Genomic DNA, 26,236 nt, shown 5'->3' on the forward strand with positions numbered 1-26,236 from the left:
TTACCACATCATTCCATATATGTTCCATATGTTATTTCATAGTTTTGATTTCTTCAGTATTGTTCAACAATGTAGAAAATGGTCAAAATACAGAAAAGCCTATGAAATGAGTAGGGGTGTACAAACTTGCAGTATGACTGGTACTGTATATTGGAGTGGTGTCACACCATCCTGTTGTGGATCATTTTCCTACAACATCATGCTTTGACATGGTTTATTCATTAACTTGATGCAGTTGCCACTAAAATGTTTCATAATTTATTGTGAATAGTGTTGATTCTTTTAACTGTAAACTGAGACACTAATGTGTGTTAATAGGGGCGTTTACTTAAGTGCTGGATTCTCCTGACCTCAGAGAATGATGTTGAACGATCTCAGGCTGTTCGATATTTAGACAGTGGCATTTCTGACTCAAAAAATGTGTTTGGATTGATGGGAAAGGTACATCATTTTGAAATTTACATCTTATTATACAAATGTTATATTACATGATAAGAATTACTGTTACCCTTACCTGGGTTTTCACTGTTGCTCTTCTCATAGATTGAGTTTCTCATGACGAGACAGGAGGAGTCTGACGCTCTGAATATCATCAATCAGATCATGGCTTCCTATCCTGAATTTATTCCAGCTCTGGTTCTCAAGATGAACATCTTTATGTCTCTCCATAATTGGGAAGAAACTACTGAGGTGGCTCATAGGTAGGCCTGATATCAGCTTGTACAATGTCTTGCAAAAGTATTCATCCCCTTGGTGTTTGTCCTGTTTTGTCACATTACAAGCTGGAATTAAAATGGATTTTTTTGGGGGGGGGGTTAGCACCATTTGATTTACATAACATGCCTATCACTTTAAAGGTGCACTTTTTTTTTTTTTTACACATTGTGATGCAAACAAAAATTAAGATATAAAAAAACTAAATCTGGAGTGTGCATAGATATTGACCCCCAAGTCAATACTTTGTAGAGCCACCTTTTGCTGCAATTACAGCTACAAGTCTCTTGGGGTATGTCTCTATTAGCTTAGCACATCGAGCCACTGGGATTTTTGCCCATTCCTCAAGGCAAAACTGCTCCAACTCCTTCAAGTTAGATGGGTTGTGTTGGTGTACAGCAATCTCTGGGCTGCCAACTCTCACGCAATGAGCGTGAGACACACGCATTTGATTGTCTTCACACGCTCACACGCCATACCTCCGATTTCTCACACTAGAAAAAAAATCTAGTTTATCTATCTAATCTAGGCTACCCATTGCATCGCGCCAACCACTTGCGATTGATCAATTACGCCTTACGCACGCCTAAACAGGCAGAGAGCTGTTCCCTTCTGTACACACTCCCCTATGGTAGGTGGTGCATCTAATGATGCTGCACTCGCCGGAAGTTGGATAATTGCCTACCGTCAATTTAGAGGAAGAGGAGAGAGAAGAAGGTATCCAAGTTGAAGACGGGTGTCTCAGACAGGTTTGTGCATATGCACGCCAATGTGTGGTGTTACTGGCGTAATTATGAACTTTATATAAAGTTTCTTAATCGTTTTAGCCTATAAGTGTTGTGAGAATATTTAATGCCATATCGAGAGCTGTGTACTAGGCATGCTAAATCATTATAGGCCTACTGCCGTGCCACAGCCTCTATCTTCCCCAACAAGCAGCACGGGAGAGCACCTCCTTAGCACACGTTTATTAAGGCGCATGTTTAGTTTGTTTACTGTATGTTATCATACTTTATGACTTTATTTGAAGCCATACTGGAAATGTTGTAAAATAAAGCAAGTAAGAGATAATATTACAAATGCAAGAAGAGCCATTAGCCACCATACCTATTGTTTATTTACAGGGTATTTATTTTTAATTATTTATGATGTATGTAATTGCTCAGTTAAAGTAAATAAAGCATGGTCACCTGTAATATCAAAGAACTTGAACTTGTGAATAATTAAAAAAAAGACTGAGAACAATATACTGAGGAGACAGGGTTTCAAAGAGAGCAAGACAGATAGAGAATATTTGTCAGATAACAGGCCCTGACGAATGCTCTATTACTAATAAGAAACATAGATAAGAAATAAATTAATAAGAAATATATTAATATAGCTTATTTAAGTATAACCAAAATTTTTAAGCCCAACTTTGTGTGCACATTCCCACCTATGGCCAAGGTTCAGCTTTTTGTGTTTCAATACTGTTCAAACTTAATCATTTTAATGTTTCTTGTAGCACATGCACATTTTGCTGACTGTTTAAGCATTTTATTTGTTCTTTTGCTGTTGATATTTTTCCCCATGCCAATCTTCTGCTGAACCCAGTGGTGGGGAAAGCCCTTAAATGCATAATGAATAGTCAGTGAGGGACAATCTTATTTTTTGTAACAGTTATTAAAAACTTAACATTTAGTTTCAATTCAGAAGGTGTTTAGGCTTAGCTGATGAAATATTTTCAAACATGAACTTGCCTTTAAATCTGAAACACAGGTCTATAGGGCTACAGGAACATTGGCAGTCATCTGTAGTTTTCTAGTGTGGGGGCTTTTAAGCCAAAACTTGGTGCTTTTGTTGGCCACAAGCTGAAGGCCTGGCAAGTCAGGGTGTGTAAGAATGTAGGTATGGCACAGCAGGCCACTCCAAAAATCCACCAGAATGCAGGAACATCTACTAAATCAAAAATCTCAACCCCCCCCCCCCCCCCCCCCCCCCCCCCCCCCTTCATTGTCCATCTCCAGCTGGACGACCCACAAACAAAACACCAGAATGCAGGGGGACAAGTGAATATCAAACTGAATACAAAATTCCCACTTACTGCATGGTGTGCGGAAAAATTTTGCTGTCGACACCCCCCCCAAAAAAAATCTCACTCCAAGGAATTTCGAAAAGTTGGCAGCCCTGAATCTTCAAGTTATGCCATAGATTCTCAACTGGATTGAGGTCTGGGCTTTGATTAGGCCATTCCAAAACATTTAAATGTTTCCATTTAAGCCACTCCAGTGTAGCTTTAGCAATATATTTAGGGTCATTGTCCTGCTGGAAAGTGAACCTTCGTCCCAGTCTCAAACCTCTGGCCAACACAAACAGGTTTTCCTCCAGAATTGCCCTGTATTTAGCGCCATCCATTTTTCCTTCAGTCCTGACCAGCTTTCCTGTCCCTGCAGATGAAACATATCCCCACATCAGGATGCTGCCACCACCATGCTTCACTGTAGGAATGGTGTTCTCAGGGTGTTGGGCAAAAATATCAATTTTAGTCTCATTTGACCAGAGAATCTTCTTCCATGTGTTTGGGGAGTCTGCCACATGCTGTTGGGCAAACTCCAAACATGTTTTCTTAAGCAATGGCTTTTTCTGGCCACTCTTCCATAAAGTCCCTGTGGAGTGTATGGCTTAAAGTGGTCGTATGGACAGATACTCGCATCTCCGCTGTGGATCTTTGCAGCTCCTTCAGTGTTATCTTTGGTGTCTTTGTTGCTTCTCTGATTAATGCCCTCCTTGCCCGGTCTGTGAGTTTTGGTGGGCAGCCTTTTCTTGTCAGGTTTGTAGTGGTGACATATATTCTTTCCATTTTGCTATAATGGATTTAATGGTGCTCCCTGGAATATTCAAAGTTTGGGATATTTTTTTATGACCCATCCCTGATCTATACTTCTCCACAACTTTGTCTCTGACCTGTTTGGAGTGCTCCTTGGTTTTCATGTTGCTTGCTTAGTCGTGTTGCAGAGTCAGGGTCCTTCCAGAACAGGTTGATTTTATACAGACATTTGATTGTGCACACAGGTGGATCTTAATCAACTAATTATGTGACTTATGAAGTGAATTGGTTGGACCAGCTCTTATGGGGTTTCATATGAAAGGGGGTGAATACCTATGCACACTCCAGATTTCTGTTTTTTCATCTAATTGTTTGTGTCACAATAAAACTATATGCACCTTTTAAAGTGGTAGGCATGTTGTGCAAGTCAAATGTTGCTAACCCCCCAAAATCCATTTTAGTTCCATCTTGTAATGCAACAAAACAGGACAAACACCAAGGGGGATGAATACTTTTGCAAGACACTGTATTCATTTATGAGATAAAGGCATGAAGATTTTACATGATTTAATCATATTCTCTCTTGACCTGGTTTACAGGATCCTGGCACTAGATGCACATAACTTAAAAGCACTTCAGATGTTAAGCATAATCTCTGCAGCGAAGGATGGTGATGTGGAGAAGGTAATTATGCAGGAGTTGTAAGCCATGCTGTTGTAACATGCGCAGAATATGGCTTGACACTGTCTTGCTGAAATAAGCAGGGACGTCCCTGAAAAAGACATCATCTGGATGGTAACACATGTTTCTCCAAAACCTGTATGTACCTTTCAGCATTAATGGTGCCTTCACAGATGTGCAAGTTACCCATACCATCACAGATGCTGACTTTTGAACTTTGTGCTGGTAACAGTCTAGATGGTCCTTTTCCTCTTTAGCCCGGAGGACACAAAGTCCCTGATTTTCCAAAAACAGTTTGAAATTTGGACACATTAGACCACAGCACACTTTTTTTCACTTTGTGTCGGTCCATCTCAGATGAGCTCAGGCCCAGAGAATTCAGCAGCGTTTCTGGAAGATGTTGATATTTGGCTTTTGCTTTGCATGGTAGATGCAGCAATGAACTGTGTTTACCAACAACAGTTTTACAAAGTGCTCTCACGCCCATGTAGTAATATCCTTTACACAATCATGTTGGTTTTTAATGCAGTGCTGCCTGAGAGATCAAAGGTCGCGGGCATTCAATGTTGGTTTTCGGCCTTGCTCCTTACGTGTAGCGATTTTCTCTGGATTCTCTGAATCTTTTGATGATGACATGGATTATCGATGGTGAAATCCCTAAATTCCTTGCAAGTGTATATTGAGATGTTCTTAAAGCTATATGGCCTTTCGATTTCATTAAATCAGTGAAATTTAGTTCCCTCTGAGGTTTGGTTATTGTGATGCATGTTTATTTCTGTAACATCTCAAAAAAAAAAAACCAGGCCATTCTGTGGATGGGAAGTTAGGGGATTCCGTTGCAAATAATGTGTATGAAATCGCTTGCTTCGTGCAGTCAAGCAGACAGAGGAAGTCCATGTACACAGGCGCAGTTTTAAGAAGAAGAAACCTTTATTTGTCACATGCACACTTCAAGCACAGTGAAATTCATCCTCTGCATTTAACCCATCTGAAGCAGTGAACACACACCCAGAGCAGTGGGCAGCCACACCAGAGCGCCCGGGGAGCAGTCAGGGGTCAGGTACCTTGCTCAAGGGCACCTCAGCCCAAGGCCGCCCCACGTTAACCTAACTTGCATGTCTTTGGATTGTGGGGGAAACCGGAGCACCCGGAGGAAACCCATGCAGACACGGGGAGAACATGCAAACTCCACACAGAAAGGACCTCGTTGGTCGTTGGGTTCGAACCCGGAACCTTCTTGCTGTGAGGCGACAGTGCTAACCACTACACCACCGTGCCACCACCGTTTTCTCATCATCTTCTTTTCTTTCTTCTTTTGGGTTTTACGGCAACTGGCATCCACCGTGTTGCATTACTGCCATCTATAGCTTTACCTTGACCGTGCACTGACAGTGACATCATTTTGTCACTAAACAAACAGCTGATCACACCGAGATGCTTGCTGACCGCCGAAATTTATTAGTTTGGTCCTGCATTTCCTTTCCTTTGCAACATATTGTCTTTTCTTCTCGTTTTCCATGACTGTAGTCAGTCTGTCACGTTTCGCGTCCTCCATTTTTCTCTCCTATTTCAAACTTGTATCCCACAATGCCTTGTGCGAACGGGGAAAGCCCACCATGCGATGCATGACGTAGTATCTTGAATTGGGTCATGGTGAAGCAAGAAAAAACAGTGGAGAATTTTGAGCCATATGGCCCTAAATTCATGAATTGTTCTATTTAAAAAAAAAAAAACTAATAAAATTGGAAGTCTGTGATTTCGAATTCAGTAGCTTTCAGTCCACTAAACAAAAACAACTGGGTGTCAGGGAAAATTATTTTTATGACCTACACTTGAAAAATCTGAAAGGCAGTCTACCTTTAAACTTTTGGACTATTTGCTCACGTAGTTTTGCACAAAGTGGTGAACCTCGCCCCATCCTTGCTTGTGAATGACTGAGCCTTTCAAGTTACCAGTTAACCTGTTTTACTTGTACAATGTTCCAAACAGATGTTTTTGAGCATTCCGAAACTTTCCCAGTCTTTTGTTGCCCCGTCCCACCTTTTCTGAAACATGTTGTAGGCATCAAATTCAGAATGAGTGTATATTTACAAAAAACAAAGTGTGAACATTAAATATCTTGTCTGTGTATTGTATTCAGTTGAATATAGGTTGAAAAGGATTTGCAAATCATTGCATTCTGTTTCTTTTTATGTTTGGCACAGTGTCCCAATTTTTTTTGGAATTGGGGTTGTATCTATACAGTACCATTTAAAAAAAAAAAAAAAAATATATATATATATATATATATATATATATATATATATATATATATATATATATATATAGTTAAAGGTAAATCTTTTGAGTTATCTAGTGGCCAGCTTTGGTCATTTATCAATGTCATCAGCATTATATTTATAGTGTTTGTGTTGCAGGTGAAAGAATATCTTCAGTTACTCCTGAATGCAGTTGAGGTCATAGAACCCAGCACTCCCAGTCTTCATATGGAGGTCACCATGCCCATCAGCAGGCTGGTGAGACATCTGCTTCATCTATCAAAGGGATGGGAGTATGCATATATATTGCTTGATTAGGGGAGAATATTAAAAATTAAAGGTGATTCATTGAGCAGTAGGATATGTATTAGTTGTGCTTCTTGGCCTGGCTCACCATTGCAGTAAAATAGAACCCATAGTCAACAGACTTTTGTCCTTGATTTCTCCTTGACACACCATCCATCCATCTTTCTTTTTTTATCGTTTTCAAGACACAAGCTATGTTTTAATGCTGTCTATCTAATATCACTGCAGTGATGTGGCCACTCTGACGGCTTCAGCCACCAAAGTTTCTAAGGAAGAATTACAGTAATGGTTTCCTGTTGCCTTCAACTGGATTATTATAGGGGTTTTCTCCTCTCAATCATTCACACACACATTCACACCTATGGACAATTTAGAGAAGCCAGTTAACCTAACTGCATGTCTTTGGACTGTGGGGGAAACCGGGGCACTCAAAGGAAACCCACACAGACATGAGGAGAACATATAAACTCCACACAGAAAGGTCCCCCATCAGTCACTGGGCTCGAACCCAGAGCCTTCTTGCTGTGAGGCGACAATGCTAACCTACTGCACCACCATGCTGCTGTTTTAATGCTAATATACTGTATAGTATGTCTAGACATTTCATGACTCTAAGTAATGTAACTGAAGTATTATTTTGATATACTATTGCTGGGTTTCATGTGACATCACATCCACCTCATTAGTTATTCAAAACTTTAGCTGGTGGTTTGACAAAGCGTTTGTACGGAGGAGGTGCATTGCTCTATAAAAAAATGCCTTACGCTTGCGTTGTTTTAGGTTGTTCAAATTGATCAAACCGTGAAACTGATTTCTTGAGGGTTCTTCAGGGTTCCCTGTGAACTAATAAAAAAGGGTGAACGAACACAAGATTTCACAAAAAGATGTCGAGAAAGGTGGTTCTTGAATCTCTCTCTCAAATCAAAGGGAGCCGAGTCGAAGCATGCTCTAGTTTGCAATGATCACTTGGTGAAAGGTTTGTATATCCCTCTCAGCTACAGTGGTGCTTGAAAGTTTGTGAACCCTTTAGAATTTTCTATATTTCTGTATAAATATGACCTAAAACAACATCAGATTTTCACACAAGTCCTAAAAGTAGATAAAGAGAACCCAGTTAAACAAACGAGACAAAAATATTATACTTGGTCATTTATTTATTGAGGAAAATGATCCAAAATTACATATCTGTGAGTGGCAAAAGTATGTGAACCTCTCGCAGTTAATTTGAAGGTCAAATTAGAGTCAGGTGTTTTTAATCAGTGGGATGACAATCAGGTGTGAGTGGGCACCCTGTTTTATTTAAAAAACAGGGCTCTATCAAAGTCTGATCTTCACAACACATGTTTGTGGAAGTGTATCATGGCACAAACAAAGGAGATTTCTGAGGACCTCAGAAAAAGCGCTGTCGATGCTCATCAGGCTGGAAAAGGTTACAAAACCATCTCTAAAGAATTTGGACTCCACCAATCCACAGTCAGACAGATTGTGTACAAATGGAGGAAATTCAAGACCATTGTTACCCTCCCCAGGAGTGGTCGATCAACAAAGATCACTCCAAGGGCAAGGCGTGTAATAGTTGGTGAGGTCAAAAAGGATCCCAAGGTAACTTCTAAGCAACTGAAGGCCTCTCTCACATTGGTTAATGTTAATGTTCATGAGTCCACCATCAGGAGAACAATGAACAACAATGGTGTGCATGGCAGGGTTGCAAGGAGAAAGCCACTGCTCTCCAAAAAGTACATTGCTGCTTGTCTGCAGTTTGCTGAAGATCACATGGACAAGCCAGAAGGCTATTGGAAAAATGTTTTGTGGACGGATAAGACCAAAATAGAACTTTTTGGTTTAAATGAGAAGCGGTTATGTTTGGAGAAGGGAAAACACTGTATTCCAGCATAAGAACCTTATCCCATCTGTGAAACATGGTGGTGGTAGTATCATGGTTTGGGCCTGTTTTGCTGCATCTGGGCCAGGACAGCTTGCCATCATTGATGGAATAATGAATTCTGAATTATACCAGCAAATTCTAAAGGAAAATGTCCGGACATCTGTCCATGAACTGAATCTCAAGAGAAGGTGGGTCATGCAGCAAGACAACGACCCTAAGCACACAAGTCATTCTACCAAAGAATGGTTAAAGAAGAATAAAGTTAATGTTTTGGAATGGCCAAGTCAAAGTCCTGACCTTAATCCAGTTGAAATGCTGTGGAAGGACCTGAAGCGAGCAGTTCATGTGAGGAAACCCACCAAGATCCCAGAGTTGAAGCTGTTCTGTACGGAGGAATGGACTAAAATTCCTCCAAGCTGTGTGCAGGACTGATCAACAGTTACCGGAAACGTTTAGTTGCAGTTATTGCTGCACAAGGGGGTCACACCAGGTACTGGAAGCAAAGGTTCACATACAATACTTTTGCCACTCACTGATATGTAATATTGGATCATTTTTCTCAATAAATAAATGACCAAGTATAATATTTTTGTCTCATTTGTTTGACTGGGTTCTCTTTATCTACTTTTAGGACTTGTGTGAAAATCTGATGTTTTAGGTCATATTTATGCAGAAATATAGAAAATTCTAAAGGGTTCACAGACTTTCAAGCACCACTGTATGTCCTTAGTGTTTTCCAAGTACTTTTCTTGCCATGTCGTTTATTTTATGGTACTTTTTTTTTAGTCCCGAAGCACTAAAGTCCCCAGCTGTTTCTTTGTTTACTCCTCACAAAGTCCACATGCGTGAAGGTCACAACAAAATTCTTACCCAGCCATACAGTTACAATGCGCCGTGATCACTTCTCCGTCTTGTTTAACTAAGATCCAGGTCTTTAAAGGGGTTTCTGATTTATCTTTGTGAATGATTTACCTGAGAGATAAGAGCCAACACAAATGAGAATCAAGTGAACTGTTGTTAGTTTACTCTTGAACTTGCAGCGATTCGTTGTAAAGACGGGAACGAAAAGCTTAAAAAAACCACTTACACGGGTAAAAACAATACAGCATTCACTCGGCAGCGACTTGATACCAAGGTCCTTTGCCCAGCCACATACAAAAAAAATTGTAAGCCTCCGTACTCTTCCACGCTTTCATCTGTTTTGCGGTGTAGAAGGACGTCTGCAACACCAGATAGTTCGAGATGTTGGGGAACTCGACTGAAGGGTAGTTTTCAAGATCGTATGACAAATCCTTCTTTCCCAGACTGTAGGGGTCGATTCCATTGCACATAGCAATCTTCTGAATATATCTAAAGCCAGCAGTGGCTTCTAGATTACGAGCATACTCTAAGTTATTGCTAGTTGTTTGCACTATGGCAGCCGTTTAGACCACCAGCGATTTCACTTCCGGTAAAACCGCTAAGAAAAGTCACGTGACTGAAACCCAGCAATTGTATGTAGTATGGATTTAAGACATAACCATGATGAAATGCAAACCCAGTCAGTCAGACTTTTTCTCATGAGAACTGTGTTTCAAAATGTACTGACAACATAGTCATGAAAATAAGCACCTGGCCAACATTAGAGAGAGCACAGGCGGCTGTGGCGCGCTGAGCAGCTGCTTTTGTGGCTTAGTAGTTAGGGCTAGCTCTTCTCATACGTATTTAACACAACGTGATTGTATTTTTATCACATGTCGCGATAATTTGCCAATCCTTCATTAAAGTCTGTGGCTGAAAGACATCGTGCACTGGATATTTTTTCCTAGATGATACTTTATCAGATCTGTAATGCAGCTATTTTCAGTTCTTTTATCTTCAGGCTGGCCTCCAGTAAGTGAAACTAACCTCAATGAGCTGATTGGACTGTTATGGATATTCCACTTTTTGAGCAAAAATACTTTCTAGTCATTCAGGACTGTGTTAGTCTTTTGTATCTAACTTTGGTAGGCTTTGGCTTGTGAGCTTTTCAGTTTTTCTCTACTTTTTTTGTTATTCCATTATTTTGCTACTTATTAATATCTTTTAAATACTCAGTTGGTTGTCTTTAACACTCTTCTTTAGATGGACTTAAGATTTATTATTTTTAAGCACAAAGATGACAGGCAATTTCAGACTTCATATTCTAATCACACATCACTGATTAACTCTTGTTATTCTATCAACATTCACTGGCTATAAGCAATCGCGCACTCTGATTGGCTACTCTACTACTAGGCTATCAGCTCATATACCGTCAGTAGAGAAAAACAAAATGGCGGAGCGTGTTGCTGAACTAACTGAGGATGAAATAAAAACTCTACTTGAAAACAAAACCCCAAAAGTACAAAAAAAAAATCAACAAAATATAGAATAAAAGTATTTAATGCTAAGAACATATATCTTTTTCAAGAATTATTATTATAGCATTTTTCATAAATTGTTACTGCCATTTTGCCAGTTGGTTTACATTCTAAGTGGAAATGATTTTGTCAGACGTTTTGTTTAAAAGTTTTATTGATCAAATTTTCAAAAAATAAAAATGCTCTGTTTCTCAAAATCCAGTGAATGTGGATAGAATAAAACAGTTATTCCATTCAATCTCGTCGTACATGGCTTATAGACAACTCGGTGCTCTGTGCCTCGTTGGCTATCAGCTCATGTACGACTCGATTTCGTGGAATAACTGTTAAATATCCAATTACCTTTGACCTGACCTCCTATGCCCTGTGTGTATGTGTGTGTATACAGTATATAGAGCTTTTGACTCAGACTACATGACCAAGTCTTTAATTTTATCAAATCAAATCAAGTTTATTTGTACAGCGCTTTTAACAATAAACATTGTTGCAAAGCAGCTTTACAGAATTTGAACGACTTAAAACATGAGCTAATTTTATCCCTAATCTATCCCCAATGAGCAAGCCTGTGGCGACGGTGGCAAGGAAAAACTCCCTCAGACGACATGAGGAAGAAACCTCGAGAGGAACCAGACTCAAAAGGGAACCCATCCTCATTTGGGCAACAACAGACAGCCTGACTATAATATTAACAGTTTTAACAGGTATAACCCTCAACTGTCCTCATGGGGCCGTCCTTCACAGGAGTGGGGTGATAAAACTCCGACCAGACACAGGGCACCAGGATGGATCAAGCAGGTCCGAGGGGCAGAAGAGGCCAGCATCTCAATCCCAGGATCAACATGTAACTCAGAGGGACAGATGGGGGGGGAAGAGAGAGAGAGAAAGAAAACACATTGTTAGGTATGCCCTAAAAATGACAAGTATTAAATCTGTGTGGTAGGCTCGCAGAGACGAGAGTCTTTACATCAGGCATAACACACAATGGCATGTTAATATGGTAAAAAAATATATCATGACCTGCTCTGGCTGGATGCTTGATTGGGTGATGGGAGCACACTCCTCAGCAATGATGAGATGCAGATGGGACCCTTAGGCCTGGCCAAGACAATTCAGTTACATTTCACCGGGTCTGGGACATGCGACAGAATGTCTGACGGCCGATTCCCTGCAGGCTACGATAGCCAGTCGAGGTCCCCACCGTCTCCACCAAAAGATTTCCAATTTTATCACTGCAAATGTAGAATAGATTCTAGAATTTTATTTAATATCCTGGATTATCTCATTACTGATGACGTTTCTCCAAAAGTGATTTGATATTTTAATTTTTTTTTAAATTTATTTTCCAATAGTGTGGACACGATAAAGATGTTGTGCAACTGCTGGTGTCGTTTTTGCAAAGATGCGTGTCCAGAGCACCAGAGGATTCTGCCATAGCCTCTGAGCTTGGTTACCTCCTCACTCTCCAACACAAGTACAAAGAGGCCCACAAATGGTACACAAAGGCTCTGAATATAGACTCTGAGAGTGTGGCTGCGATATCAGGTATTGGAACTAGATTAGACAGTTAATAACACATTTTTTGTTTTATAATGCACTTTCATAATAACTTCATTATTTTAAATGCACCTTGTCAGTGAAATTCTCAAGAAGCAGCTTTTTATTTGTGTGTTTAGGTGTGATCAGGTGTGAGCTGATGGACGGGCGGGTGGAGAAAGCAGCGGAGCAGCTGGAGTTCTTCCATGTGTCACTAGGAGGCTCAGCAGTATGTCTCATTCCAACGTTAAACCTCTGTTACTATCATCTTGTTACAATGACTCTAAAAGCCATTTTAAACTTTATTAAGCCGTTTTATGATTTAAAAGCACACTATCTAGTGTCACCCAGATGAGGATGGTTTCAAGGATTCTTCCTCTTGTCATCTCGAGGAGTTTTTCCTTGCCACCGTGACCTCTGGCTTGCTCATTAGCAATAAATTTAAATTTTATGTCTGGACTTTCTGTAAATCTGCTTTGTGGCAGTTGTTAAAGGTGGTATATAAATAAAATTGAATTGAATTTTCAACACCAGTATTTGGTAACCATAGATGTCTTCATCTGGCAGGAAATCATGCTTTTGCAAGCCATACTGGCCAGGAAGAACGGAACAGCTGAAGAGAATGTCGTTGCCCTGCTGAAGGAGGCCACTGAGCTCCATTTTCAGACTCTTCGAGGCCTACCACATGGTGTGGACTACCTTCAGAGACTCAACCTCCACTTTCTCCTCCAGGTGGTCAGCATGCATCTTACCAGCAGTCAGGTGCTTTTCTGCCTCCTCTTGTTTTTTCAAGAATGACTATCCTTTTGAAATATTTGTACAGTTTATTGTGTAAAAGAAACATGCTAATAATTAATTGTTCTCACACCCCAGACCTCCAGCTTTCACTCAAGTATTCATTTTTAATAAATGCGGCCAAGAGCCACATCCGATACTTTGGCAGAAACCATATTTCAGTCTCTCAGAGTAATTTTTAAGACAGGAGGTTGAGTCCAGTTACTATATCTATCCATCCATCCATCCGTTATCTGTAGCCGCTTATCCTGTGCTGGGTCGCAGGCAAGCTGGAGCCTATCCCAGCTGACAATGGGTGAGAGGTGGGGTACACTCTGCACAAGTCTCTAGGTCATCACAGGGCTGACACACAGAGACAAACAACCATTCACACTCACATTCACACCTACAGTCAATTTAGAGCCACCAGTTAACCTAACCTGCATGTCTTTGGACTGTGGGGGAAACCGGAGCACCCAGAGGAAACTCGCGCAGACATGGGGAGAAATTACAAACTTCACACAGAAAGACCCTTGTTGGCCACTGGGCTTGAACCCAGAACTTTCTTGCTGTGAGGCGACAGTGCTAACCACTACACCACCATGCTGCCCTCCCAGTTACTGTATCTTCTTCCAAAAATCTCATTGTGTTAGTGTTCATAAGCTTGCTTTCCCACTGGATATTAGCATATGGAAGTGCGGAGATCTGATCAGATTGGAACCTATAATATTCTGAAGCTTGTGGCCAGAAAGGTGTACCAAAGATAATATAAACCTTTAAAATCCATACCAAGAAATTCTCTCACTTATCTCCCTGTGGCTGTAGACCTGTGGCTTCCCCTCAAGAAACAGAATATATTCACACTGTTTCCCCATGGGGACTATTTTGCTTTTGTGAATTGTGAGTGGAATATCAGAGTCTGATGGTCATGACGCTGGTCACATGTGAAATAATCTCACATTTACACCCCAAAATAACAAACTCAAACTGTAGGAACTGAAATACCAGCAACACGAAGAACACCCTTCTTTAACTTTATCCTTTTGAACTGTTACATCAGAGAGATGTTACTTCGAGCTATTGCGCAGACTTAAAATAATGTAAAAGTTAAAAGGAAACACTAGTGTGTGAATGGTTTAACTGTGGTAGCCTGGTGGATGGTCGAGCAGCAAAATAGTCCCCATGGGGAAACAGTGTGAATATATTCTGTTTCTTGAGGGAAAGCGAGGGGAAGCCACAGGTCTACAGCCACAGGGAGATAAGTGAGAGAATTTCTTGGTATGGATTTTAAAGGTTTATATTTTTGCAATTTACTTTAATTAGATTTTGGTTGACTGCCTTCTGTGTTTTATTTTACTATATTGGCTTACATCCATTGTTAAGTTCAGGACAATATTTGTGTGTCTTGTTTGTGTATGTGTGTTCCCCCTATGTGTTTCTATGGTGGCAGCATGGTGGTGCAGTGGTTAGCACTGTTGCCTCACAGCAAGAAAGTTCTGGGTTTGAGCCCCGTGGCTGACGAGGGCCTTTCTGTGTGGAGTTTGCATGTTCTCCCCGTGTCTCTGGTTTCCCCCACAGTCCAAAGACATGCAGGTTAGGTTAATTGGTGGCTCTAAATTGACCGTAGGTGTGAATGGTTGTTTGTATCTATGTGTCAGCCCTGCAATGATTTGGTGACTTGTCCAGGGTGTACCCTGCCGCTTGCCCATAGTCAGCTGGGATAGGCTCCAGCTTGCCCATGACCCTGCACAGGACAAGCGGTTATGGATAATGGATGGATGGATGTTTCTATGGTGTTCGTGCAATCGGACTAATGCTGTGTGCTTTGTTTAGCCTAGTTGGTTGTTTGTTGGTAACTGTGAGAACTGGATGTGCCCTAGACCTTCTGGTATTGGTTAGGTCTTTGATCGACTGTGAGGGGCAAGAACAGAGCAGATTCATATATGAAAACACTGCTTAGTAATTTGTGTGTGCTACTTAAATTGAAACTTAAATGTTTTCCTTTGTTTGTTTGTTTGTTTGTTTGTTTGTTTGTTTGTTTGTTTGTTTCAAAATTCCTTATAATTGGTGATAGATTTCCCCCTTTCTTTTGCTGCCTTCGTTTGGGAACTAATATTGACTTAAATCTTGGATTGGTTGCACCCTGACTTTGTCCCTGGTTTGTTTTGCCTTTCAGGCCACCATTCTGTCATACGGAGGCTTGGTAAGCCTTGCACTTTTGAAATCAAACACTTTTTTTTCTGTCTATAGGATATACCGCATGATGCTGGTCAGCCCTATCCCTTTGGACTGAAGCACACCTGTATGATTCTAGAGGCTGTAATTAAAGCTGCTCCCGGCGTTTTAGCCAGCTGCTATTACATGGCACATGTTAAATTCCTTACAGGTATGAGATGAGATATGATATATTACATTACATTATGGGCATTTAGCAGACGCTCTTATCTAAAGTGATGTACAACAAGACCCTGACATACCCACAGCAGTGTGCAGCCCAGGGAGCAGTTGAGGGTTAGGTGCGTTGTTCAAGGGCACTTCAGCCATTCCTGTGTGTGTGTGTGTGTGTGTGTGTGTGTGTGTGTGTTTTAATTTTCTGTTTGATATATTTAGTTTTTAACACTTTTGTTTACCACATAATTCCATACATGTTTGATATGTTATTTCATAGTTGTGAGGTCTTCAGTATTGTTCTACAATGTAGAAAATGGTCAAAATACAGAAATACCTATGAATGAGTAGGTGCAGACATGGCACAGTCTCAGACTAATAACAGATGGATGGAAACAGTCTCAGGTTTAAGAAATTTGTAACAGTAAAATTTCTGCTGCAGGAAAATCTTCAGGACAGAGATCTTTACGCTTTCTGGTTTCCCTGTAAAATGATTAGTTGCATTGTATTCTATATCATTAACATCAGGAGGTAGAAAAGTAGAGGCTGTTGAAGGAAAAGCAGTTTATATCTGCTGTAACAAAACAGGAACGATCTTGTGTTATGAATACGCCACAACATTAGTTTGATGTGTTCTTTCATAAATTGTTTTGCAAAAAATTACAGTTTAATAAATTGTAATTGTTGGCTAATTTCTGTCAGGTAAGAGGAATGAAACTCTTAAGGACTTACTGATATAGGAATATCAGCAATCAGTCCATCACACCAGCCTACCAGTGGCTATTTTCCAATAATAGCAGTCTCGGTCATGGTTTCTTCCTTAAATGCAATCTTTTGAATAACCTAACTTTGTATTTAAAGGTGATCAAGCTGCTGCTCAGCATTTTCTAAACCTCTGTATGGAGAAAGATCCCTCCATGTCTGAGGTCCACTTACTGCAGGCCAAACTTCATCTTCATGCAGGAGATTACAACAAGTGTCTTAGCAGTTTAGAGTCTGGAGTCAGCTATAATTTTGAAGTGAGTCAGAGGGATCACTTTTTTGCTGAATTCTTTCTCAGTGCCTTCTTTCCATTTCAGTGAGTTTGTCCGAATATACTTTATTATTCTATCCATATTCACTGGATATGAGCAATCACATGCTCTGATTGGCTACTCGACTACTAGGCTATCAGCTCATATACCGTGAGTAGAGAAAAACAAATTGGCGGAGCGTTTTGCTAAACCAACCGAGGATGAAATAAAAACTCGACTCAAAAACAAAACCCCAAAAAAGCAACAAAATATGGAATAAAGGTATTTGATGGGAAGAACGTATCTCTCTTTTTTTCAAGAATGATTATAGCATTTGGGGCGGCACGGTGGTGTAGTGGTTAGCGCTGTCGCCTCACAGCAAGAAGGTCCGGGTTCGAGCCCCGTGGCCGGCGAGGGCCTTTCTGTGTGGAGTTTGCATGTTCTCCCCGTGTCCGCGTGGGTTTCCTCCGGGTGCTCCGGTTTCCCCCACAGTCCAAAGACATGCAGGTTAGGTTAACTGGTGACTCTAAATTGACCGTAGGTGTGAATGTGAGTGTGAATGGTTGTCTGTGTCTATGTGTCAGCCCTGTGATGACCTGGCGACTTGTCCAGGGTGTACCCCGCCTTTCGCCCGTAGTCAGCTGGGATAGGCTCCAGCTGCCTGCGACCCTCTAGAACAGGATAAAGCGGCTAGAGATAATGAGATGAGATTATAGCATTTTTCACAAATTGCCAGTTTCTTTACATTCTAAGTGGAAACAATTTTATCAGACATTTTGTATAAAGTTTTTATTTCTCAAATTTGCAAAAAATAAAAATGCTCGGTTTCTCAAAATCCAGTGAATGCGGATAGAATAAAGCAGTTATTCCACTCAATCTCGTCGTACACGGCTTATAGCCAACTCAGCACTCCGCTCCTCGTCAACCATCAGCTCATATATGACTTGATTTTGTGGAATAATTGTTAATTATAAATCTAGTAACTTTGGAACATGCCTGAAGTATATATATATATGGATGTATGTGTGTGTGTTTTCAGTTAAGACAGAAGCCACAGTATAATTTAATCAAAGCTAGAGCTCTGAAGAGAGCTGGGCAGTTGTCTGAGGCTATCCAGTGTCTCCACATGGTGATGAGCATGCCAGGGGTCAAGAGGATCATTAAGGGACAAGAAAATTTGATCTCCCGCAGTGAGCGAGTTTCTCTGTTCCTGGAGCTTGCAGATGCCTTGCGGCTAAATGGAGAGCAGGTAGGTATAAGCTTTGACGTGAAGCATTCTTGGTATGGCGTTGCTTTAGAAATGGTCTTTGTATACACTGTACGTGGTACATGTACAGTACTTTTGTTGTTGTTTTGTTTTAGCACGAGGCTACAAAAGTCATACAGGATGCAATTTGGCAGTTTAAGGACACCCCTGAGGAAGTGAGGGTTATGGTGGCTAATGTAGACTTGGCCTTAGCTAAAGATAATATTGATGCAGCTCTAAATGCATTGAGAAATATAATGCCGGGTGAGTCCATCTACATACATGCCAAAGAGAAGATGGCCTGCATTTACCTTGAAAGATTGAGAAACAAGAGTCTCTACATAGCATGCTACAGGTGAATGCACACTTTTTCAAAGACTTATAATAAACATAAATACCTTAGTGCCGGTTTATAGAACTATGTAAAGTAATTTAAATAGTTGTACTGCAAAAAATTGAAAACTGAATTTGAGGAAAAAAATTACTTAATACTAGTGAAACTATCTCGCTGCATGGACAGATAATTTTACTTGATAAGACATCTTAGAATAAGTTGGTTGCAATCTAGAACTAGGTTTAATAATCTCAGAATTGGTGTCTTGTATTCTTCTAATAGGAAATGCTAGATCGTTTAAACTATTTTCAAGATATTTTCACTTGCTAAGATATCATTTTTTGCAGTGTGGAGGGCAGTTTGCAGAGCACATGTGTTGGGTAACTGAGCCTCTGGTAACTCAATATATAAGAACAATAGTATTTACATTTATTCATTCGGGAGATCCAAAGTTCTTATGTGAGACAGAATCCAATTCATGAATATAGCTGAGCAGTTGAGGCTTTACTTCTCACAAACTTCTGCTCATTAATTAACAGTTATTCCATGAAATCGAGTCGTACATGATCTGATAGCCAACGAGGAGCATAGCGCTGAGTTGGCTATAAGCCATGTACGACGAGATTGAGTGGAATAACTGTTTTATTCTATCCACATTCACTGGATTTTGAGAAACGGAGCATTTTAATTTTTTGCAAATTCGATAAATAAAAATTTGTGCAAAACATCCAACAAAATCATTTCTGCTTAGAATGTGAACAAACCAGGCGGCACGGTGGTGTAGTGGTTAGCACTGTTGCCTCACAGCAAGAAGGTTCTGGGTTCGAGCCCAGCAGCCAACGAGGGCCTTTCTGTGTGGAGTTTGCATGTTCTCCCCGTGTCTGCTTGGGTTTCCTCCGGGTGCTCCGGTTTCCCCCACAGTCCAAAGACATGCAGGTTAGGTTAACTGGTGACTCTAAATTGACCGTAGGTGTGATTGTGAGTGTGAATGGTTGTCTGTGTCTATGTGTCAGCCCTGTGATGACCTGGCGACTTGTCCAGGGTGTACCCCACCTTTCGCCCGTAGTCAGCTGGGATAGGCTCCAGCTTGCCTGCGACCCTGCACAGGATAAGCAGTTACGGATGATGGATGTAAACAAACTGGCAAAATGACAGTAGCCATTTGTGAAAAATGCTACAATAATAATTATTGGAAATTTTTTTAAAAGATGCATTCTTACCATCAAATACTTTTATTCCATATTTTTTGTTGCGCTTTTTTTTTGTCTTTTCTGGGGTTTTGTTTTCGATTAGAGTTTTTATTTCGTCCTCGGTTGGTTCAACAACACGCTCCACCATTTTGTTTTTCTCTACTCATGGTATATGAGCTGATAGCCTAGTAGTAGAGCAGCCAGTCAGAGCACATGATGGCTCATATCCAGTGAATGTGGATAGAATAATATACAATCTTCACTGCTGATACGACTGCCCATATAAAGTTATCACTGTCCTGTACACAGCCTGGTCATGGCCATGAACATATGATAGTTGTTCTAACTCCTATTCTTCATTACTGAGCATTTCCTATAAAACTCATGAATGGTTATAAACATTTCAGAGAAATCTGTGAACACCTACCAGGACCTCACTCTAATGTGTTGCTTGGTGATGCCTTTATGAAGATACAAGAGGTACTTGTGAATTTTTTCCATCCTGATATTATACTTGAAGCATTGCTCTTATAGCCATGACAAAATCAAAGTGTTTGTTATCGCATAGCCAGAAAAAGCGATTGAGGCCTACCAAGAAGCAGTAAAAATGACACCCAATGATGCAACACTTGCCAAGAAAATTGGCCAAGCCCTGGTGAGGACACACCAGTATGACAAGGCAAGTGATTTTTTAATTTTTGGTGAATGCAGTTTGTCTCTGAATTTCATGCACTGAACGATCGGCTTCTTGCTCATATGTGACCTGATTTGACTGCTATCCTTCAGGCTGTTAATTACTATGAAGCTGCTCTCAACACCAGCGTAAAGGACTCTGTGTGTTTCGAGCTGGCCGAGCTTCTGCTTAAACTCAAGCACTCTGAAAGAGCCGAGAAAATCATACAGAAGGCCTTGGACCATGAAGACAGTAATTACTTTATAATAGATTATATATTTGGTTCAGTACATTACTTTTAGATATTTTGAAACAGATGTCCTATTTACCTTTTCATTTTCTGTCAGGACAGTATTCTTTTTTATTATTACATCAAATAATATTTGATATATGTAGATATTTTTCCACATTGTAATTGCACTAGGTGAAAATGTGAATTTAAGTGCATTTAATCTGAACCTTAAGTTTAGGAGTGTATTTAAGTACCTTTACTGAACTTTTTTAAATAAATTAAATATACTAGTAACTTTAATTGGTATTCTTTATTGGTATTTATCCCTTTATTGGTATTCTTATAAGTAGTAGAGACTTTAAGTCCATTTAAATGTTAAATTTAGTAACTTGAAGTGACATCTTAAACATTCTTTTTAATAGCATTTCATTATCTTTAAGAAGTCATGGAAAGTCATTTAAAGTTATACAGTAAGAATTCTTTAAAGTTAAAAGTAAATACACTGAAATTTAGCATTTTGTAAACTTTTAGGAGACTTTAAGAATATCTTAAGGCTGTTAATTTGTCTAGTGTTATTTGTGATGTTTTCAATTACATGGAACAAATGCTATTTAGAAGCTTTAAGGATTCTTTGTTTGTCCCTAAGAGTCTTTGTGAACCCTGAAAGGTTCTATGTAGAACCCTACACAGTGTTTCCTTGTTGAAAGTGATCAGAAAGGGTTTCGGATACAACCCTGGTTCCAAAAAATTTGGGACGCTTTGTAAAACATAAATAAAAACAGCATGCAGTGTTTTGCAAATCATTTTTAACCTATATTCAATTGAATACAATACAAAAAAAGATATTTAATGTTCAAACTGATAACATTTTGTTGTTGTTGTTGTTATTTTTGTAAATGTACACTTATTCTGAATTTGATGCCTGCAACACATTCCAAAAATGTTGGGACGGGGGCATGTTTACCACTGTGTTACATCATTTCTTTTAACAACACTCAGTAAGCATTTGGGAACTGAAGACACTAATTATTGACGTTTTGAGTATGAAATTCTTTCTCATTCTTGCTTGATGTATGCTCAACATAGCTACACTGGAAATATGTTTTATAGAAAAATAGTTGACATGTTGAATACTTATTTCCCCCACTGCATCTCTTTTTCCTCAGGCACTGATCTGACCACAATGATGAATGATGTAAAATTTTCAAGAATGCTTGTGAAAATTCTGCAGGCCAGAAGTGAACTATGTATAGAAAAGATCCAACAGGTCAGTGAATATTTATCTTGTTTATTTAAAGTTACGGTATTGAATATAGATTATATGGCCAAACTTATGTGGACACCTGACCATCACATCCAGATGTGGGCCTTCCACCCAAACCGCTGTGCACAAAGTTTGATGTACATAATTTTCTAGGTTGTCTTTGTATGCTGTAGCATTACAATTTCCCTTAACTGGAACTAAAGAGCCCAAACCTGTTCCACCATGATGATGTACCTGTGGACAAAGTGAGGTCCAGGAAGAATGGTTTGATGTGAAAAAAACATGAGTGGCCCAAACTCTGAGCACAACCCAACTTTTATAAACTTTTGGATAATTGGAATCGCTTACTGCACCTCAGGCCTCCTCGCCTGACATCACTGCCTGACCTCAGTCATGCTCTTGTGGCTGAATGAACAAATCACGACAGCCAGACTCTAAAATCTAGTGCAAAGCCTTCCCTAAGGAATGGAGGTTACCACTCGTACAGTGGTGCTTGAAAGTTTGTGAACCCTTTAGAATTTTCTATATTTCTGCATAAATATGACCTAAAACATCATCAGATTTTCACACAAGTCCTAAAAGTAGATAAAGAGAACCCAGTTAAACAAATGAGACAAAAATATTATACTTGGTCATTTATTTATTGAGGGAAATGATCCAATATTACATATCTGTGAGTGGCAAAAGTATGTGAACCTCTAGGATTAGCAGTTAATTTGAAGGTGAAATTAGAGTCAGGTGTTTTCAATCAGTGGGATGACAATCAGGTGTGAGTGGGCACCCTGTTTTATTTAAAGAGCAGGGATCTATCAAAGTCTGATCTTCACAACACATGTTTGTGGAAGTGTATCATGGCACGAACAAAGGAGATTTCTGAGGACCTCAGAAAAAGCATTGTTGATGCTCATCAGGCTGTAAAAGGTTACAAAACCATCTCTAAATAGTTTGGATGACTCCAATCCACAGTCAGACAGATTATGTACAAATGGAGGAAATTCAAGATCATTGTTACTCTCCCCAGGAGTGGTCGACCAACAAAGATCACTCCAAGAGCAAGGCATGTAATAGTCAGTGAGGTCACAAAGGAGCCCAGGGTAACTTCTAAGCAACTGAAGGCCTCTCTCACATTGGCTAATGTTCATGAGTCCACCATCAGGAGAACACTGAACAACAATGGTGTGCATGGCAGGGTTGCAAGGAGAAAGCCACTGCTCTCCAAAAAGAACATAGCTGCTCGTCTGCAGTTTGCTAAAGATCATGTGGACAAGCCAGAAGGCTATTGGAAAAATGTTTTGTGGACAGATAAGACCAAAGTAGAACTTTTTGGTTTAAATGAGAAGCGTTCTGTTTGGAGAAAGGAAAACACTGCATTCCAGCATAAGAACCTTATCCCATCTGTGAAACATGGTGGTGGTAGTATCATGGTTTGGGCCTGTTTTGCTGCATCTGGGCCAGGACTGTTTGCCATCATTGATGGAGCAATGAATTCTGAATCTCAAGAGAAGGTGGGTCATGCAGCAAGACAACGACCCTAAGCACACAAGTCGTTCTACCAAAGAATGGTTAAAGAATAATAAAATTAATGTTTTGGAATGGCCAAGTCAAAGTCCTGACATTAATCCAATCGAAAAGTTGTGGAAGGACCTGAAGCGAGCAGTTCATGTGAGGAAACCCACCAACATCTCAGAGTTGAAGTTGTTCTGTATGGAGGAATGGGCTAAAATTCCTCCAAGCCAGTGTGCAGGACTGATCAACAGTTACCGGAAATGTTTAGTTGCAGTTATTGCTGCACAAGGGGGTCACACCAGATACTGAAAGCAAAGGTTCACATACTTTTGCCACTCACAGATATGTAATATTGGATCATTTTCCTCAATAAATAAATGATCAAATATTATAATTTTGTCTCATTTGTTTAACTGGGTTCTCTTTATCTACTTTTAGGACTTGTGTGAAAATCTGATGATGTTTTAGGTCATAGTTATGCAGAAATATAGAAAATTCTAAAGGGTTCACAAACTTTCAAGCACCACTGTATAACAGCAATCTGTAAAGGGATGTACAACAAGCACAAATGGGTGTGATGGTCAGGTGTCCACATACTTTTGGCCATATGGTGTATTTACAGTCTGCGTACAGGACATTACCCACACTATGGGTCACTTACTACCACAGCAGGAGGATAACAAGTAAACTGGACAGTACTCTATAATTAATCATTGTTTTCATCCATAACCATTACTGTTAAGTTATATATTGTTGTTGCTTTTGTAGTATTTTAACGTATCTTTATGAAGAAATTGCTGTGGTACGTTTTATGGTTTAAATGATGCCTTTTATATGTTCATTCATTATGTACTCTAATTTAAGACACTATGATTTTGCACTGATTTTATGAACTCTTCTTTTCCTTGTATGTTTCTACTTGTCAGATCTCTGATGTCCAGCAGAAGATTATGAGACGTTTGCCATTTGAGCAGCCTGAGATCAAAGATGAGCAGAGGAAAGTGGCAGCAGATATTTGTTGTGAACAGGCCCAAGAGTATCGCAGGAATTCTGATCTAGAGCAAGCGAAGAAGTGCTATTCAGATGCTCTGAGCTACACTCCAGACAACATAGAGGTTATGTAGTGTCCACCTCAATGCCCATCAGGTTTCAAAGTTAGGAAGATCAAGGAACTAACAGAAAGTCTTCTTGATGATGTATATATTTATTTCTTTTCCGCAGATTCATTTACAGGTTGCTCAATTGTACTATGAACACCACAAACTGGATCTTTGTGAGGACCATTGTCTTAAGATATTGAAGCTCAATGAAAATCATACTTCCACTACCATGGTACTGTCTATATTTGCATTTTTGGAGTCTGTTTTTCAGACGGACAGAATCTAGTACTGTCGTCTAGCCTTAGACTAAATTGCATGATCAGTGTGGTTTAATATTGTGGCAAAAATCCATGTTTAATGTTGTATGTAGTTCTGAAAACTCTAAACTTTCCTGAATTGAAATGTATTCCTCTTTTACCTGTACCTCAAACAAGGTTGACCTCTACAAGTGAAAAGGCTGAAATTGTGTTTAAAGATTTTATTCCCAGTGCACTGCAGAACCATCACAGACATTATGACCGCCATTACCTGATTACAAATGGAGGTTTTTTTAGGCTTATGTTCAGTTTTGTTAAAGCACATATCTATCCAACAATTTGATCAAAGCCAGGTGGCATGGTGGTGTAGTGGTTAGCACTGTTGCCTCACAGCAAGAAGGTTCTGGGTTCGAGTCCAGTGGCCAACGAAGGCCCTTCTGTGTGGAGTTTGCATGTTCTCCCCGTGTCCGTGTGGGTTTCCTCCAGGTGCTCCGGTTTCCCCCACAGTCCAAAGACATACAGGTTAGGTTAACTGGTGACTCTAAATTGACCGTAGGTGTGAATGGTTGTCTGTGTCCATGTGTCAGCCCTGCGATGATCTGGCGACTTGTCCAGGGTGTACCCTGCCTCTCGCCCGTAGTCAGCTGGGATAGGCTCCAGCTTGCCTGCGACCCTACACAGGATAAGCGGCTACAGATGGATGGATGGAATTTGATCAAAGCCAGACATCACTATGTGAAGAAGTTATCATGGCTGACGTGCCCTTGAGCAAGGCACCTCACCCCCAACTGCTCCCCAGGTGCTATAGCATGGCTGCCCACTGCTCTGGGTATGTGTGTGTGCTCATTGCTTGCTTGTGTGTGTGTGCCATGTGTGCATTCACTGCTTCAGATGGGCTAATTGCAGAAGAGGAATTTCACTGTCCTTGAGTGTACATGTGACAAAGGCTTCTTGCTTCTTGTTCCAAGTTAGCAAGGTTTTCGACATCTTTGGGCAGACTTACTGTTTTTACCACTGGGTTTGTTACTCTTGCAGATCTTACTTCTCTTACTTCTGCAAATAACCAAGGCAAGACTAAAAACTAAACAAAACAGTTCCAATCAAATTGATGAAATATGTTTATTTCTTAAAGTTGAGTTGGCAAAGGCAACTCATTGTAGGCAGAAAAAAAAACAATATTTCATTTTATGTATGTCTTCATTCATTCATTCATTCATTCATTCATTCAGGCCCAGTGACATCTAATCGGGTTTTTTTGTTTGTTTGGTTGGTTGGTTGTTTTTTTTTCCCCAGACCACCATACATGTTTGAAACTTAAAAGTAGAGAGCCTTTTGATTTCATAAAACCGGTGAAATTTAGTTCCCTCTGAAATTTGGTCATTGTGATACATGTTTATTTCTGTAATATCTTTAAAAAGCCCAGACCATTCTATGGCTGGGAAGTTATTTAATTTGAGGGGATTCCCAAGCAAATAATGTACATGAAACCATTCGCTCCGCGCAGTCAAGTAGACAGAGAAGTCTGGTGTGCGCATGCGCAGGTTTACCTTTCGGCATCGGCGTCTTATTCCTCTTTTGGGTTTTCCAGCAGCTGGCATCCACAGTGTTGCATTACTGCCATCTACAGGTTTACCTTGACCGTGCACTGACAGTTCCATCATTCTGTTGCTAAACAAACAGCTGATCACACCGAGG

At 40.1% G+C, this 26,236-nt stretch overlaps 1 protein-coding gene across 1 annotated transcript in view; it reads left to right on the forward strand.

Annotated features, from left to right (window-relative positions):
• The window catches only part of ttc21a (tetratricopeptide repeat domain 21A), a 64,404-nt gene that overhangs the window by 25,786 nt on the left and 12,382 nt on the right, over positions 1-26,236 (forward strand). Inside the window, exons 5-21 of the mRNA XM_060920704.1 lie at positions 319-441; positions 544-701; positions 4,120-4,204; positions 6,619-6,717; positions 12,381-12,573; positions 12,705-12,793; positions 13,132-13,326; positions 15,589-15,724; positions 16,588-16,745; positions 17,779-17,988; positions 18,102-18,340; positions 19,917-19,989; positions 20,078-20,188; positions 20,296-20,434; positions 21,581-21,681; positions 24,111-24,299; positions 24,406-24,516. Of these exons, the coding sequence (XP_060776687.1) occupies positions 319-441; positions 544-701; positions 4,120-4,204; positions 6,619-6,717; positions 12,381-12,573; positions 12,705-12,793; positions 13,132-13,326; positions 15,589-15,724; positions 16,588-16,745; positions 17,779-17,988; positions 18,102-18,340; positions 19,917-19,989; positions 20,078-20,188; positions 20,296-20,434; positions 21,581-21,681; positions 24,111-24,299; positions 24,406-24,516 (2,409 nt within the window). The remainder of the gene's footprint in view (positions 1-318; positions 442-543; positions 702-4,119; positions 4,205-6,618; positions 6,718-12,380; positions 12,574-12,704; positions 12,794-13,131; positions 13,327-15,588; positions 15,725-16,587; positions 16,746-17,778; positions 17,989-18,101; positions 18,341-19,916; positions 19,990-20,077; positions 20,189-20,295; positions 20,435-21,580; positions 21,682-24,110; positions 24,300-24,405; positions 24,517-26,236) is intronic.

The sequence above is a fragment of the Neoarius graeffei genome, chromosome 5, assembly GCF_027579695.1.
Source record: "Neoarius graeffei isolate fNeoGra1 chromosome 5, fNeoGra1.pri, whole genome shotgun sequence".
Taxonomy (NCBI): Eukaryota; Metazoa; Chordata; class Actinopteri; order Siluriformes; family Ariidae; genus Neoarius; species Neoarius graeffei.